Source organism: Piliocolobus tephrosceles, chromosome 1, assembly GCF_002776525.5.
Source record: "Piliocolobus tephrosceles isolate RC106 chromosome 1, ASM277652v3, whole genome shotgun sequence".
NCBI lineage: Eukaryota > Metazoa > Chordata > Mammalia > Primates > Cercopithecidae > Piliocolobus > Piliocolobus tephrosceles.
In genome coordinates, this window is record NC_045434.1 from 199,091,632 (window position 1) to 199,106,759 (window position 15,128).

General features: G+C 49.5%; 1 protein-coding gene across 1 annotated transcript in view; it reads right to left on the reverse strand.

The window, feature by feature from the left end:
* The window catches only part of MDS2 (myelodysplastic syndrome 2 translocation associated), a 28,886-nt gene extending 24,789 nt beyond the window's left edge, over positions 1 to 4,097 (reverse strand). The window contains exon 1 of the mRNA XM_031936135.1: positions 4,011 to 4,097. Within this exon, the coding sequence (XP_031791995.1) occupies positions 4,011 to 4,097 (87 nt within the window). The remainder of the gene's footprint in view (positions 1 to 4,010) is intronic.
* Between the last annotated feature and the right edge of the window lie 11,031 nt (positions 4,098 to 15,128).

Here is a 15,128-nt window from a genome sequence, read left to right on the forward strand (position 1 = left end):
AAAAAAAAAAAAAAAAAAAAAAAAAAAGAATAGGCCTTCTCCACCGGGCATGGTGGCTCACACCTGTAATCCCAGCACTTTGCCAGGCTGAGCTAGGTGGATCACTTGAGGTCAGGAGTTCAAGACCAGCCTGGCCAGCATGGTGAAACCCTGACTCTACTAAAAATACAAAAATTCTCCGGGTATGGTGGTGAGTGCCTGTAATCCCAGCTACTTGAGAGGCTGAGGCAGGAGAACTGCTTGAACCGGGGAGGTGGAGGTTGTAGTGAGCCAAGATCCCACCACTGCACTCCAGCCTGGGCGACAGAGTGAGACTCTGTCTCAAACAAACAAACAAACAAACAAACAAACAAATAAAAAGAATGGGCCTTCTCTCCTGTGGCAGATAGGCATTCTCCAGTCCCAGGAAAGATGCTCAAAACATCCTACCAGCTCTCATTTCAGGAGACAGCCAGGCTTCGCCACTGGCTCCATGGAAAGTTCCTGGGAGGGCTCTGATTGGCTCAGCTTGTATCACATGCCCAATCACTGCATCAAGGAAAATGGGACACTGTGATTGGCCTACTTCCCTTCCCAGGGTGTGGGGCCCTGTGAGGGATACCTGACCAGACCACATGGACAGGAAATGAGAGGACTGGAAAAATATGCCAGGCAGACAAAAAAGGTTCCAGCCCTGCCTCAGTTTACAATGAGGCTTGAGGGCAGAACCCTGGGGAACACTAATATTCAAGGGTTGGGTGGAACTTGGGAAGGAGACTGAGGGGTATGAGAGAGGTTCCGGGAGAAGCAGCGTCTTCGAGGGAGGAGAGAAATTCTAAAGGAGGGAATGGTCAAAGGCAACTTCTGGGAGGGGTCACTCACGCTCACTGTTCTGGTCTCCAACCACCCACCCTCACCTGACACGGAAAGGCTCTGGGACCCAGTGTCACCAACACTGATTCTGCCACCTCCCCCAGCAGAGCCTGTTTGCTTATCTGTGAAATGGGGGCAATGACAGAACACCCACCCCATAGGGTGACAGAGAGGGCTGAGTGAGAGACACCGAGAAATGCTTACCCCAGTGCCTGGCACATAGCAAATGCCCAATAAGTGGGAGCTACTTACAGTGCTGGCCAAAGAAATAGTATTAGTTGTTGGTGGTAGTTGTAGCACCCAGAATCCTGCCATCTTGACAGGGCAGAAAGGATAACAAATTTAGCACCACTCAGGCACCATTCGTTCATTCATTCATTCACTCACTGAACAATCTTTAACTGAGTGCCTCTTGTATATCAGTCCCTATGCCAAACACAGCAGATGTAAAGAAGACACAGGGATCTGAGGATGTATGGGATACAGACCTGATGGTGGATGGTTACGATACTGAGTAATAAGTGCTGAAGGAACTGGGTTTTGCAAGCCCAGAGAAATTTGGTCCACATGGAGGCCCCCAGGCGGCCCCCTAAGGAGACAACATTTGAGACGACATTTCATGTGCACTCACAATGGATCGGGTCCTGGGTGTGCCAAGCATTTCCACACTGTTCCTGTGACATGGATGAGGGGATGGAGCCCAAAGAGGGTGGGCAGCTTACCCAGCATCACCATGCTCATAAGTGGGGACACCAGGGCTGGCCCAACTCCACTGGATGAGTTTGCCAGATGGGGAGAGAGGAGAGACACAATGTCAGGCAGAGGGCAAAGGACAATGTGATCCAATCCTCTAGGATGGGGAGAGGGAACTGGAATTCCCATAGGGAAAGCCCATATCTGTAGAAGGGTGGACCAGAGGCAGTAGGACAAGGGCAAGGTGAGAGCCATGACCTCCAGCAAGTCCTGTGCCTTCTGGAACCTCCGTCTCCTCCTCTATAAAATGAGATTAAGGACATCTATTATATTATCTTCATCTCCATTTTACAGGTGAGAAACAGATAAGATCAAACCTATTCAGTTGCAGAGCCCATGACTGAGCCATGCACTGTGGTTCTGCTGGAGCAGATGAGATGTATGAGTTCCCCGCAAACCCTCCTGTTTGTCTCAAGAGTGGGAGCCATGAAGAGCACCCCAAGAGTAGGGGGAAGCTTCATGGGAGCAGCCCTCAGAGAGTCCCAGAAGATGCTCCTGTGCTCCTACCCAGAAATTCAGTCTCTTAAGGACCTTAGAGACAATTTCATTCATGCATTAGTGGGGAGTGCTGCCTACAACTTGCAAATGGAGAAACTGAGCTCAGAAAGGAGGGAGTGACTTGTCCAAGGTCACACCACAAGCTGGTGGTAGAAATCCATTTAGAATGCAGGCGTCCCAACATCTGGTTTTGTCCGTTTCTCCATTCCCCCGACTCCTCACAAATGACTTGTCCCCTTGTCCCCAGGATGGTGATCTCTACTGGTCCTGAGCATTTAATATGGGCCAGACACTTCGCCTTACTCTGACCCTCCAAACCACCCTATGAAGTGTTATCCAGAGGCAACTGTACGTACATAATACATGGCTTATTGCTAGTATGTTACAAAACACATAAAATAATAATTGGCACTTTATGACCACCCTATAAATTGTACAATTCCTATTTTACAGATGAGAAAATTAAGGCTCAGAGATGGGAAAAGACTGTCTCAGGGACAGCAAGCAACAGGGTGAGGATTAGGATCCAGGCATCTCTGACTCCAAAGCAGGGGTGTCTTGTCCACACCCCAAGCTGCTGTCAGGGAACAGATGGGAGAGCCTGCAAGGGGAGGTGAGGGGAAGGTGCTGAGCCCCAGTCATAAGCGAGGTGACAGTTATTGTAGTGGCTAAACAGGTGGCCCCTGAGATCAGGCTGCCTTGGCTGGAATCCTGCTGTACCACTTCATAGCACTGTGCCTTCAGGCAAACCATTGGTCCGCTCTGAGCCTTGACTTCCTTATCTGTAAAATGGGCGTGGTAATAACATGCCACCCTCATTAGGTTCCGGGAAGGGTTAAATGAGTGTGTAGCCCATGGTACGTGCAGTGGAAGTGCTGCCTCTTATTTGTGTGGCATTCTGCAGTGACTGTCTCATGTACTCTCAATAGTGCTTATAACTCATGGGTTCTGGAGCTAGCCACCTGACCTCTGCCACCACTTCCTAGCAGGGTGGCAGAGCTTAGAGGGAGATTTAAGGTGAGGATGGTGAGGTTTAAGTCCTGGGTCCCCCATTGGCATGGCTTTGTACTCCATTATTTTTTAAAGAGACCCCCCCCAGTATTGAGACCCCCTTTACCAACATCCTGCCAAGCCTGGATCTGCCCCTATGTGAGGAACTCTACCTCTCTGTGTGCCTCAATTTTCTCATCTGTTAAGTGGGAAGAATGTTAATTGTGCTAAATAAATGAATTAATGTGTGTAGAATGCTTTAAAAGTGTCTTGTGTGTAGTAAATGCCCAGTACCTGTTGGCTTCTTGAGTATCATCTCCGGTGGTAAATGTGCTAGTAAACGTGTTAAATGTTTTACATGTGTCATGTTGTTTGATTATGTTTCATCTTCACAACAAACCATCCCATTTTCAGAGAGGTGAAGTAACTTGCCCAAGGTGACAGACTGTGGAAGTCAAATGTGTCTGACTCCAGAGCCAGGCTACTTCTGACCACTGTGCCAGCTACTTCCCTGTTGATGAGGGTACCCTCCCCTCCCCACTGACAGCTGAACCTGGAGGACTCAGGTCACACCTCCAGCAGGTACTGTCTGCCAGGCCCAGGTCACCTGAAGGTGGCCCATGCGACTCCTGCAGGAAAGAAGCCCCCACATCCAGCTGGGCCCAGGCCCTGCCCCACCTTGCACCCTCATCCCTCCTGCCCCCTAGAGCTTCCTCCTGAGCTCCCGTCACCAGAGGCCCTGGCCCAGGTGGGGCGGGGGCTAACGGGTGACAATGACCGATTTAGAAAGTAAAGTTGCTTCTCAAACAAATAAGAAAGAAGAGGAAAGAAATGGCCTGCCCGCTTCCTGCCCCACTCTCTCTTCCAGCACCTGGGGCCCAGCTGCAGGGTTTTCACTGCTTGTTTGTTCATCCTGCCTCGAGGAGCCTCTTCTTGAAGCCCGAGGCCCCCTCCGTATGGGTGTAGGGATAATTGTTGAGCCAGTGGAAATAAGCACCCTCCATGATTGTTGTATTGTCATGGTCTCCAGTATTGTTTTGGACAACAATACCAATAATCATAACAATCTGAGTTTCCTGCGGTGGGGAGGGGGAACTACCAGCTTCGGACTTGGGAGGAGCCCCACTGGCTCTGCAGTTTCTGAGGTGCGGAGGCCTGAGCAGGTTATAATTCCTCTCTGGGCTTCAGTTTCCTTGTCTGCAAAAGGGGGACGGTGTGATGGTGAGGGCTGAATGGGGCAAGCATGGCCTGTGAAGCATAGTGCATGGCCCTGGTGGGAACCATTCAGTTGGTTACTATGAAAGCCAGGGTCACAAAGAAGCAATTTTAAGAGCCTCCTCAGACATGGCTGGAAAGCTCAGTGGACTCCAGGATACAATGCTTATAAAGCCCTTAGTGTGTTTCTAATTACTGCTCTGAGTGCTTTATGTATCATCCTTCATTTCATCCTTACCACAACCAGATGAAGCAGATGCTGTTGCTGTTCCTATTTCATAGATGAGGAAACTAAGATGCAGAGAAATGACTTCTCCAAGGTCAACATAGCTGGTAGGTTCAACTGGGGATGTGGATGCAGCTTTTCCAGGTCCGGGATCTGTTCTAAGCTGCATACACTGCCCTGGGGTCAGGGTCTGGCTCTGAAGGGTCTGACTTGCCTTGTGATTGTGGACAAGTCATTTGCCTTCTAAGCCTCAGACTTATCTACAAAATGAGCAGCCCATGATACCTGCCTGTAGATGTTGTACAATCCTAAAGGAGAGTTGTGGTCAGATTAGCGACAATGTAGAGAAAGACCATGAATGAGTACACCAGGGGTTCAGGAAACCATGGCTGACTGCGATCATTATTATTAGTTTTAAAGTCACAGGCGAGAGGCAGCCTAGAGGATGCTGAGGGCCCTGCCCAGCTTTGAAAGTCTAAATCCTGTGGTTGCAGCTGGGGAGTGACTCCAGGAGGCACCTGGTGAGAGGTGGCTCCACCCGTTGGGGCTAAAAAAATCCCTGAGGCTGCCACCGTGCAATCTGCCAGTCACCTGCTCCAACTAATGGCAAACTCTCCAACCCTGCTTCCCTGCCCCTACCCCCACCCCCTATGAGCTGGGAAGAAATCACCCTAGAGAAAACACCTGACCTCGCTAAGTTTCTGGGAAAAAAACACTGATCTTGCAGAGCTTTGTTGGATTGGAAATAGTGTCTAGCAATAGGTAGTTGCTAAAGGACGATGAGAACCTGCACTTTGGGGCCCACCTGTGTTCCAGTCCTGGCTATGCTACTTCCTGTTGTGTGACCTTGGGCAGGTTGCTTGGCCTCTCTGAGCCTCAGTTTGCACGACTGGAAAATGGGTTAGCATAGCACCTGACACACAGCAGGTGCTTAAGGGCTAATGATTATTGTTGGGTATGGCCATTTATTGTATTTTTTTGTTTGTTTTTGAGACAGAGTCTCACTCTGTTGCCTAGGCTGGAGTGCAATGGTGCCATCTCAGCTCACTGCAACCTCTGCCTCCTGGGTTCAAGCAATTCTTCTGCTTCAGCCTCCTGAGTAGCTGGGATTACAGGTGTGTGCCATCACGCCTGGCTAATTTTTTGTATTTTTAGTAGAGACAGGGTTTCACCATGTTAGCCAGGATGGTCTCGATCTCTTGATCTCGTGATCCGCCCGCCTCTGCCTCCCAAAGTACTGGGATTACAAGTGTGAGCCACTGCGCCCAGCATTTATTGTATTTTATAAGCATATCCAGAAGTCCTTAAAGATCTGGAGGGTATTATGTTCTTTCTCATGCTGGATCTGTTTGCCCCTCCAGAACTCCCCTTTGCCCTTCCTCAACCTGTTCTGTACCTTGATTAGGTGACCTTTGTGGGTGACATCAATGGTCCCCATTGCCCTCTGGCTTCTGGTGGATGAGGCAAGAGGGCAGAGGACAGGTGGCAAGTGGGGACTGGTATTTATTCCCCAGCCCCTTCCTGCAGGGTTGCCACCTTGGCTACGTCCCACACCCGAAGCCTACGCTCCTATGAGTCGGCCCTGTGCATACATCTCTGGCCATGGGTCCAGGTGACCTCTCCCTCCCGGCCCTTCAGGCCACAGGTGGTAACAGCTCCTCATATTGCCTGCCAGCCCTGGGGTACTGCACAATTCCCCCTGGTTTTCCTAAACCTTGCCCACACCTTTGTTAGTAGTCCCTTCATTAAACTTTTTACAAATTACCCATTTGGTTGTACCATCTGTTTCCTGCCAGAGCCTTGACTACGGTTTATGTGGCATGTATCCTGTTGTTTTCACCTAGAACTCCAGGTATGGAAGAATAATAAAATTCTCACTGCAATTCACACTGCTTTCACATACGTGTAATCATTCACTTTATTAACTACTGCTTAGCATCTGCTGTGTGCCAGGCTGTGTGCAAGGAACTGGGAGTAGAGATGACCAAGATATAGTTCCTGCCCTCAAGGAGCTCCTGGGCTAGTCAGAGAGACAGACCCTAAACAGACAACTACAATATAACTTCTAAAAACTGTAACAGGCTGGGTGTGGTGGCTTATGCCTGTAATCCCAGCACTTTGGGAGGCTGAGACAGGTGGATTGCTTGAGGTCAGGAGTTCAAGACCAGCCTGGCCAACATGGTGAAACCCCATCTCCACCAAAAAACACAAAAATTAGTTGGGCATGGTGGCATGTGCCGGTAATTCCAGCTACCTGGGAGACTGAGGCACAAGAATCGCTTGAACCGAGAGTGGAAGTGGCAATAAGCCGAGATCACGCCGCTGCACTCCAGTCTGGGTGACAGAGTTATAAAAAAACTAAAAGCTATAATAGAGGCACGTGCAAACCCTGTGACAAGGCAGGAGAGAAGCCTCCAAACTCTGGGAGAGGCTGGGATGGCTGCACAGCAGAAGGACTTTTGAGCAGCATCTTTTTTTAAATTCTATTTTAGTAACATATTGAACCCAATGTCTCAAAATATTATCAATATGAAATGTTATCCATTATAATCAATATAAAAATTCTTGAGATTTTAAAATACATAGAAAAATGTCCAGGAAGCTTTCTGTGACTTTCTTGGGCAGAATTAGACATTTCCATCATCACACATGGCTAGAGGTTGAGCAGCGTCTGGGAGGTGGGAGGTGATGATACTCTTCTCCCATTTTACAGATGAGGAAGCAGAGACTCAGCAGAGTTCATCACTTGCCTGAGGTCACAGTAACTCCCTGGCGGAGCAGGCTTCAAACCTGCTTTTGTGTCATTCCAAAGTCTATCTCTCCTTGCTGCTCTGTCCACCTCTGGGCTCCTCCTCCCAGAAGAAAGCAGTTGACAAGGGCTGAAAAGTAAAAATTTGAACTGAAGTCTTCTGACCCCAAGTCCCTCAGTGTTCCTGCTATCAACCAACTCTAGGGGACAGACTGAGGGAAAGGCAGCAACCCTACAAACTGGTTCCATTTTTATTTTTATTTATTTATTTTGAAACAGATTCTCGCTCTGTCACCCAGGCTGGAGTGCAGTGACATGACCTCAGCTCACTGCAACCTCCACCTCCCAGGTTTAAGCGATTCTTCTGCCTCAGCCTCCCGGTAGCTGGAACTACAGGCGCCTGCCATCACACCCGGCTAATTTTTGTATTTTTAGTAGAGATGGGGTTTCACCATATTGGCCAGGCTGGTCTTGAACTCCTGACCTCAGGTGATCTGCCCTCCTCAGCCTCCCAAAGTGTTGGGATTACAGGCGTGAGTCACTACAACCAGCCTCAATCTGGGTTCTGATCCCTACTCTTCCGGGGTCTCTGGGTCACATGGAGTAGGTGGCAGCAGAGAATTGGGGACTCAAGGTCAGTTGTAAAATTCTCTTTTAGCAGGTGAGAGGGTTGTTCGTGGGTGAAGGTACAGGCTGTACTGGATTGAGGGGAGAGGAGGGGAAACTAGACGAGGCAGGAAAAGTGGCCAGTGGGTCATCTTGGCATCTTTGCCAGTGTCGTGGTCAGCAATTCCCTCCTCGCCAAAACATCCAGAAACACCCACTCCCGAGCCTCGTGTATGACGCAGAGTTCACAGTGAATTAGTCACCATCATCTTAATCCTGATGCTTGAGAAATTAAAATGTATTGAGAAAGGTAAGACATTCTAATGGGCAGCTGACCCCAGGCTCTCATGTGGAGAGAGCCATAGGAGGTTCTCTGGCCAACATCCATGCATTGGAGGGGAAACCAGAGCCCTAGAGTCATGGAAGCAAGGGGAATTCGCTGGCATGTCCAGGTGTGTGTTTGGTGACTCCAGTGATGTATGGTGCTAACAGTAATTATCAGTAGCTAATTATTCGCTGACCTATTCACTTCAACATTATTCATCCCCCCATCAAATCATCTGTCCATAGCCCTCACAACCATCCACCTCTGAATTCCTTCATTCATCCATTCATTCATTTTCTCCCCATTGCCCCATCCATCCTCCCATCATTACCATTGACTCTGCACATGGTCCTGTGCTGGATGCCTGACATGCAACCACAAGACTCAGCTCTTGCCTTCAAACCTGGTGAGGTATTCAGACACTTAGTCTAAGCAAGAGAGGTAAGTGTGGTGATGGAGTGTTCTAGGAGGGGCAGTGAGAGCTCCAAGGAGGAAATGCCTGATTCTGCCGCAGGGAGTCAGAGGAGGCTTCCCGGAGGAAGGAACACTGCAGCTGGTCTTCAAAGAGGAGCAGGGGCTCATGAAGCCAGAAGAAGAAAGCCTGGCTGATGAGATGGGCAGTGATGCGATTCAGACCAGCTGGGGACACAAAAGAACTTGCCACAGAAGCTGATGGGAGGAAATCAAGGAGAACTGACCTCCAGCCAAGATTTCACCCCAGGTTCTCAGCAGGAATGACTTAGGAATGGTGTCAGCTTGGAAGTTTGCACCATTCTTACCTGGCCTTGCCTTCTCTTGGCACAGTGCAGGCTCTAGGACATCAGACCTGGGGAGCTTACAAGTTAGTCCCCTTATTGCAAGTCAGGGAAACTGAGGCCTGAAGAGGAGATGGGACATGCCAAAGTTACACAGAGAGTTAGGGGATCCAAACCCAGGTTTCTTACTCCTAGGCTAGTGTACTGTCCACTGGAGTCTCCCTCCCCCGTCCTGAACACACGCAAGATTCTAAACACTCACGACCCCTCAGTGGCTGTCATAGTGCTGGGCCCAGAGAAAGGTACCTCTCCTACTTACACTGGGTACCTGCCCTGTCCCTACAAATACTCGGATTGATAGAACTCATTTGCACTCCCTCCATTGTCCCTTTTAATCGCCATAACAGTCCCAGGGGACTGGAATTACTATTCCTTTTTGCAGGTGGGGAAAGACGGTAGAAGGGGCTTGCCCGGAGTCACCCGGCTCAGAGAGGGGAACGGGCTTGCCCAGAGTCACACAGTTCAAATGCAGCAGAGCCAAGGTCCTCACTATATCCTGTACCTGATCCAAGACCCTAGGTGGCAGTCACATGTTCTGGCCACCAGCGGACCCTGTGCCATTGAAGTCAGGGACTGTGGACAGGTATGTTCTGCAGGGACAGAAACCAAACAAGGCAGTAGGGCTGGGAGGTGGGGGAAGGACTCAGGAAAGGAAACCTTGTTTTCACCTGTAACCTGCTCTGCCCCGCCTAGCAGTGGAAAATGTGTGTCAGGGGAAGCTGCTGCCTGGGGAGGGGGCAGGTGTGCGTGGGCAACAGGGTATGGAGGGGGCGCCATGGGAGGGCAGGATGTGCTGGGGTTGGGGGCAAGGTCAGGGGTGCTGGAACAGGGTTCGAGAACCTAGAGTAAGATCTCACTTCCGGGCCGCGCACGGTGGCTCACGCCTGTAATCCCAGCACTTTGGGAGGCCGAGGTGGGTGGATCACGAGGTCAGGAGATCGAGACCATCCTGGCTAACATGGTGAAACCCCATCTCTACTAAAAATACAAAAAAATTAGCTGGGCATGGTGGCACACGCCTGTAGTCCCAGCTACTCGGGAGGCTGAGGCAGGAGAATCACTTGAATCCGGGAGGCAGAGGTTGCAGTGAGCCGATATTGCGCCACTGCACTCCAGTCTGGGCGACAGAGCGAGACTCTGTCTCAAAAAAAAAAAAATAAATAAAGACTCTCACTTCTAGAAGGATGGGTACACTGTCCTATGAAAGCTGTCCCCAACCTCTACATCCCAGACCTTCTTGGCCTCGGCCATTTCTCTGCTCAACGGGTCATTCAACAAGCATGCATTGAGTACCTGCTGTGTGCTAGGACCCAAGGATGCAGAGTAGCCCCTTTCCTACCCAGAGAGGAGCACAGTCTGGAAGAGGCAGGCAAGGCGGACAGCTCCAATACCATGTGGGTAACACAATCCAGGAGAGGCTGAGTCAGTGGCCAGGGAGGCATTCTGGAGGCCAGCAGGACAAGCAGGTAACAATAACCACTCTAGGCCAGGCACGGAGACCCACACCTCTTATCCTAGCACTTTGGGAGGCTGAGGTGGGAGGATCGCTTAAGGCCAGGAGTTTGAGACTAGCCTGGCCAACATAGCAAGACCTTATCTCTACCAAAAATTTATACATTAGCCAGGTGTGGTGTCATGTGCCTGTAGTCCTAGCTACTATGGAGGCTGAGGCAGGAGGATCACCTGAGCCCAGGAGTTTGAAGCTGTAGTGTACAATGATCATGCCACTGAATTCTACAATAATCCCTATCTCTAAAATAATATAATAATAATAGTAACAACCACTTTTGTGAGGTTACTAGAAGCCAGATTAAAGAGCTAAGCCCCCTCAAGGCTTTTTAATACCTTTCCATCCTCAAACAACCCTGTGAGCTAGGAACTGCTAGTATTCCCCTTTTATAGATGAGGAAATTGAGACATTGAGAAGGAAAGAACTTGCCCAATTTCTCACTGCTAGATGCTAGGAAATGGCACAGCCAGGACTTGAAACCAGGCGGTCTGCTCATACCTACTCCACTGAGGAAGAGGAAGTGGGAGCCGGTGTTGGGAGAAAAGGGGGGCCACATGGAGGGAGCAACAGGAGAAGAAGCCCAAACAGAAGATGATGTGCTGGAGCTGAGAGGGGAGGGGAGGGAGGCTGCTGAGTGGAGGGGCCAGGGAGCAGCTAGAGCCCAGGCAAAAAACCCCTCAAAGCATTGCCCTGGGACTGGGGACCTATAGGCATGGTCGTTCTAGAGAAGCGCCCTCCCTTGGAAGTGGTGATCAGTGGGGACCCAAACGGACAATTATATGTGATTTAATTTTTTTTTTTTTTTTTGAGACAGGGTCTCGCTCTGTCACCCAGGCTGGAGTGTGATGGCATGACCTCGGCTCACTGCAACCTCCACCTCCCAGATTCAAGCAATTCTCCTGCCTCAGCCTCCCAAGTAGCTGGGACTACATGCACGCACCACCACGCCTGGCTAATTTTTGTATTTTTAGTAGAGATGGGGTTTCACCATATTGGCTAGGCTGGTCTCAAACTCCTGACCTCAGGTGATCCACCCGCCTTGGCCTCCCAAAGTCCTGGGGTTACAGGCATGAGCCACTGCGCCTGGCCTCATTTAGATGTTGTCAGTTTCCTAGGCTGCTATAACAAAGTACCACAAGCTGGGAGGCCTAAACCAACAAAAATGTTTTCTCTCCCAGTTCCGAAGACCAGAGATTGAAATGCAGACGTCCTCAGGGCTGTGCTATCCCGGAGAATCTGAGTAGAATCCTTCTTTGCCCCTTCCTAGCTTCTGGTGGTGTCCGTCAGTTCTTGGCATTCCCAGATTTTTGACAAACACCCCTCCAGTTTCAGCCTCCGTCATCCCGTGGCATTCTCCCTGTGTGTCTCTCTCCTCTTCGTATAGCGACACCAGTCATATGGGATGAAGGGCCCATCCTGCTCCAGTATGACCTCATCTGAACTAATTATACCTGCCACGACCTTATTTCCAAGTAAGGTCACATTCTGAGGCACTACAGGTTAGGACCTCAACATATATTTTGGGGGGACACAATTCAACCCAAAAAAGTCATTAAAGGACTTTTCATATAAATAAATGTCAAATCTGAAAAACTCCTATGCAGTTCATGTGTCCCATCTTGACATTCAGAAAATATAGCCTCAATATATCTGTTCACTACACTAGAACTTTGCCCTAGTGGGTACTAAATGAAGGTTTGAGAAATACTTGACTTGTGGTCCCCTAAGGCCCTGAAGTCTTTCCTTAATAAGCCCAAATAATAGGATAAAAGTTTCCAGGGAACAAAGTCAAGCTGCCCTCTGTCCTGCATAGCTGGCAGGCAGTTGCTCCACTGACCCCAGCCTCACCTTCTGCATGGGCACTGGCTTGGGGAAATAGCCGTAACGAAAAGGACAGAGGGGCCTCAGCGCTCTTGCTCACTGGATTAAGTGGAACCTACAGTTCTCAGCCCTCTCCCTCGCTTCCCCATCCAAACAGGCTCAGTCTGCTCCATTCAGACAAATGCCCATCTCCAACCCTGCCACGTAGACCTGGTTCAGGCCTTTGTCTTTCCCTCTGGAACTACTGCCTCAGTCTTCAGACTGATTTCCTTGCCACCAGCAGGCAATCGGATCACCCTAAATATGAATCTGATCACTTCTCTGACTGCCATGAAACCTTCAATGGCTCCCTATTGCTTTCAGAATAAAGTCCGTATTCCTAAACTTTGCCATTTCAGGCTTTACAAGCTGGCCCTCAGGCTTGTTTTTCATGATTTCTCTACACGTGCTCTATCTTACAGGTAATGGATGTTCCGGAATTTCTAATTAAAAGAGACTCAGTTGGCGGGGAGGGGAGTGCATTCTGATTAGAAGGGGACACGGTGGGGAGGCACGTCTTTTTTTTTTTTTTTTTTTTTTTTTGAGACAGAGTCTCACTCTGTCACCCAGGCTGGAGTGCAGTGACGTGGTCTTGGCTCATTGCAACCTCCGCCTCCTGGGTTCAAGTGATTCTCCTGCCTCAGCCTCCTGAGTAGCTGGGATTACAGGCATTCGCCACCGCACCCAGCTAATTTTTGTATTTTTAGTAGGGATGGGGTTTCGCCATGTTGTCCAGGCTGGTCTCAAACTCCTGACCTCAGGTGATCCACCCGCTTCAGCCTCCCAAAGTGCTGGGATTACAGGTGTGAGCCATGTGCCCGGCTGGCATGTCTTAAAGTTGTCTTTATAAACAACTTCTGAGCTTGGCTGTGCTTTTTTTCTGCATCTGCATCTTAGCATATGCTGGTCCCCCTACATGGAATGGTCTCTCTGCAACTCCATTCTGATTCATCCCCCTGCCTCCCTCCGCCCCCCCCCCAACACCCCCCGTCACATAACCAAAATAACCCACCTCTCCCTGCTCCAAAGACAGAGTATTTGGGGGCTGGGTGTGGTGCCTCACACCTGTAACCCTAGCACTTTGGGAAGATTGCTTAAGCCCAGGAGTTTGAGTCCAGCCTGGGGAACATAGTGAGACCTCATCGCTACAAAATTTTTTTTAAAGTAGCTGGGTATGGTGGCACACACCTATACTCCCAGTTACTCAGAAGGCTGAGGTGGGAGGATTGCTTGAGCCAGGGAAATGGAGGCTGTAGTGAGCGATGATCACGTCACTACACTCTGGCTTGGAAACACAGTGAGACCCTGTCAAAAAAAAAAAAAAAAAAGGCTTTTGTTTGAGCTTCTTTAGGAAGCTTATCCCAGTCCACTTTGTGTCAACTAGAGGACAAACTTTCCTTAGAGCTAGGTTCTAGCCCCAGGCCTATGGCTAAATGGCAGGAAGATGAGGTCAGGAAAGTGCTAGAATGGAGGAGACCTGGCTGCTAATTATACTTTGTCAGTGTCTTGCTGCATGGCCTCAGGCAAGTCACTTTCCCTCCTCAGTTTCCTCTCTGTAAGAGTGCGATGTTGGGAAAGACACCAAGCAGTGTTGAAAATATGAGCTACATTTCTTCTTTCATCCCAGGTCTGGCCAGATGTGGGTCCTGTGAACGAGAGCCTCTGGGGTTCTTATTTTGTGTTAATTTGCATACATCTGCACATACACTAAAAGAGGCACCAACTACATTTCATTTCATAGAAAGAACTGGGACTGTCATGTAACCGACGCCCATGGTGCCATCCAAATTTTCGCTGTCACAGACCTTTAGTAATTAATGCTCCAACCCCTTCCTTTTACAGGTGGGTAACTGAGGCTCAGAGAGGGAAAGTGACCAGCCCAAGGTCACACAGCAAATGAGCACAAGGCTTCATCCCAGGCTTCCCACTGTACACCAGGCACATGCACTAGACACCACATTTCTTTCTCTATGCAGGATGGAAGAAGAGGGGGCTTGGCTTTCTTTTGAGGCTCTTTTCTGCACCCCAGAATAACAAAGCTGCCTGATTCGGCAGCCTCTGCAACCACCACAGGAAACCAAATTGTAGTAGAAAGGCAGATGGGAGTGGAAAATCCTCTCAGAGATGTTAGATCGTTGCTTTCACCTGTTCTAAAAATAATCTGGTTTTTATTAGAGATTGATAGATGACAAGATAACCCACAAGTTATTCCACTGAGGCTGGGGAGAGGAGAAAGCATGATTCTGGGTGAGCAGAAAGGGAGCTGGGAGTCACTGCGGGTGACTGAGCAGAGTGGTCTGGACCCACCAAGTCTCAGTATTTGGCAACATGAACAGAGGGCTGGCTCTGGCAGGCACTGTAAGCTGTAGGCTAGTAGGCTGTTGGCTGCAGGAACCCTAAGGAACAAGACAGGCCTGGATGCTGCCTTTGGGAGATCCTGATCTCTAGAGGGGGTAGACAGACATAAAAGTCAACAAATAAAATAATTACAAAGTGCTATGAAGGAAACAAACAGTGCTGAGAAAGACTGACAGGGGGCCAGGCATGGTGGCTCATGCCTGTAATCCTAGCATTTTGAGAGACTGAGGTGAGGTGGATCACCAGAGGTCAGGAGTTCAAGACCAGCCTGACCAACATGGTGAAACCCTGTCTCTACAGAAAATAGAAAAATTAGCCAGGCATGGTGGTTCATGCCTGTAATCCCAGCTACTAGGAAGGCTGAGGCAGAA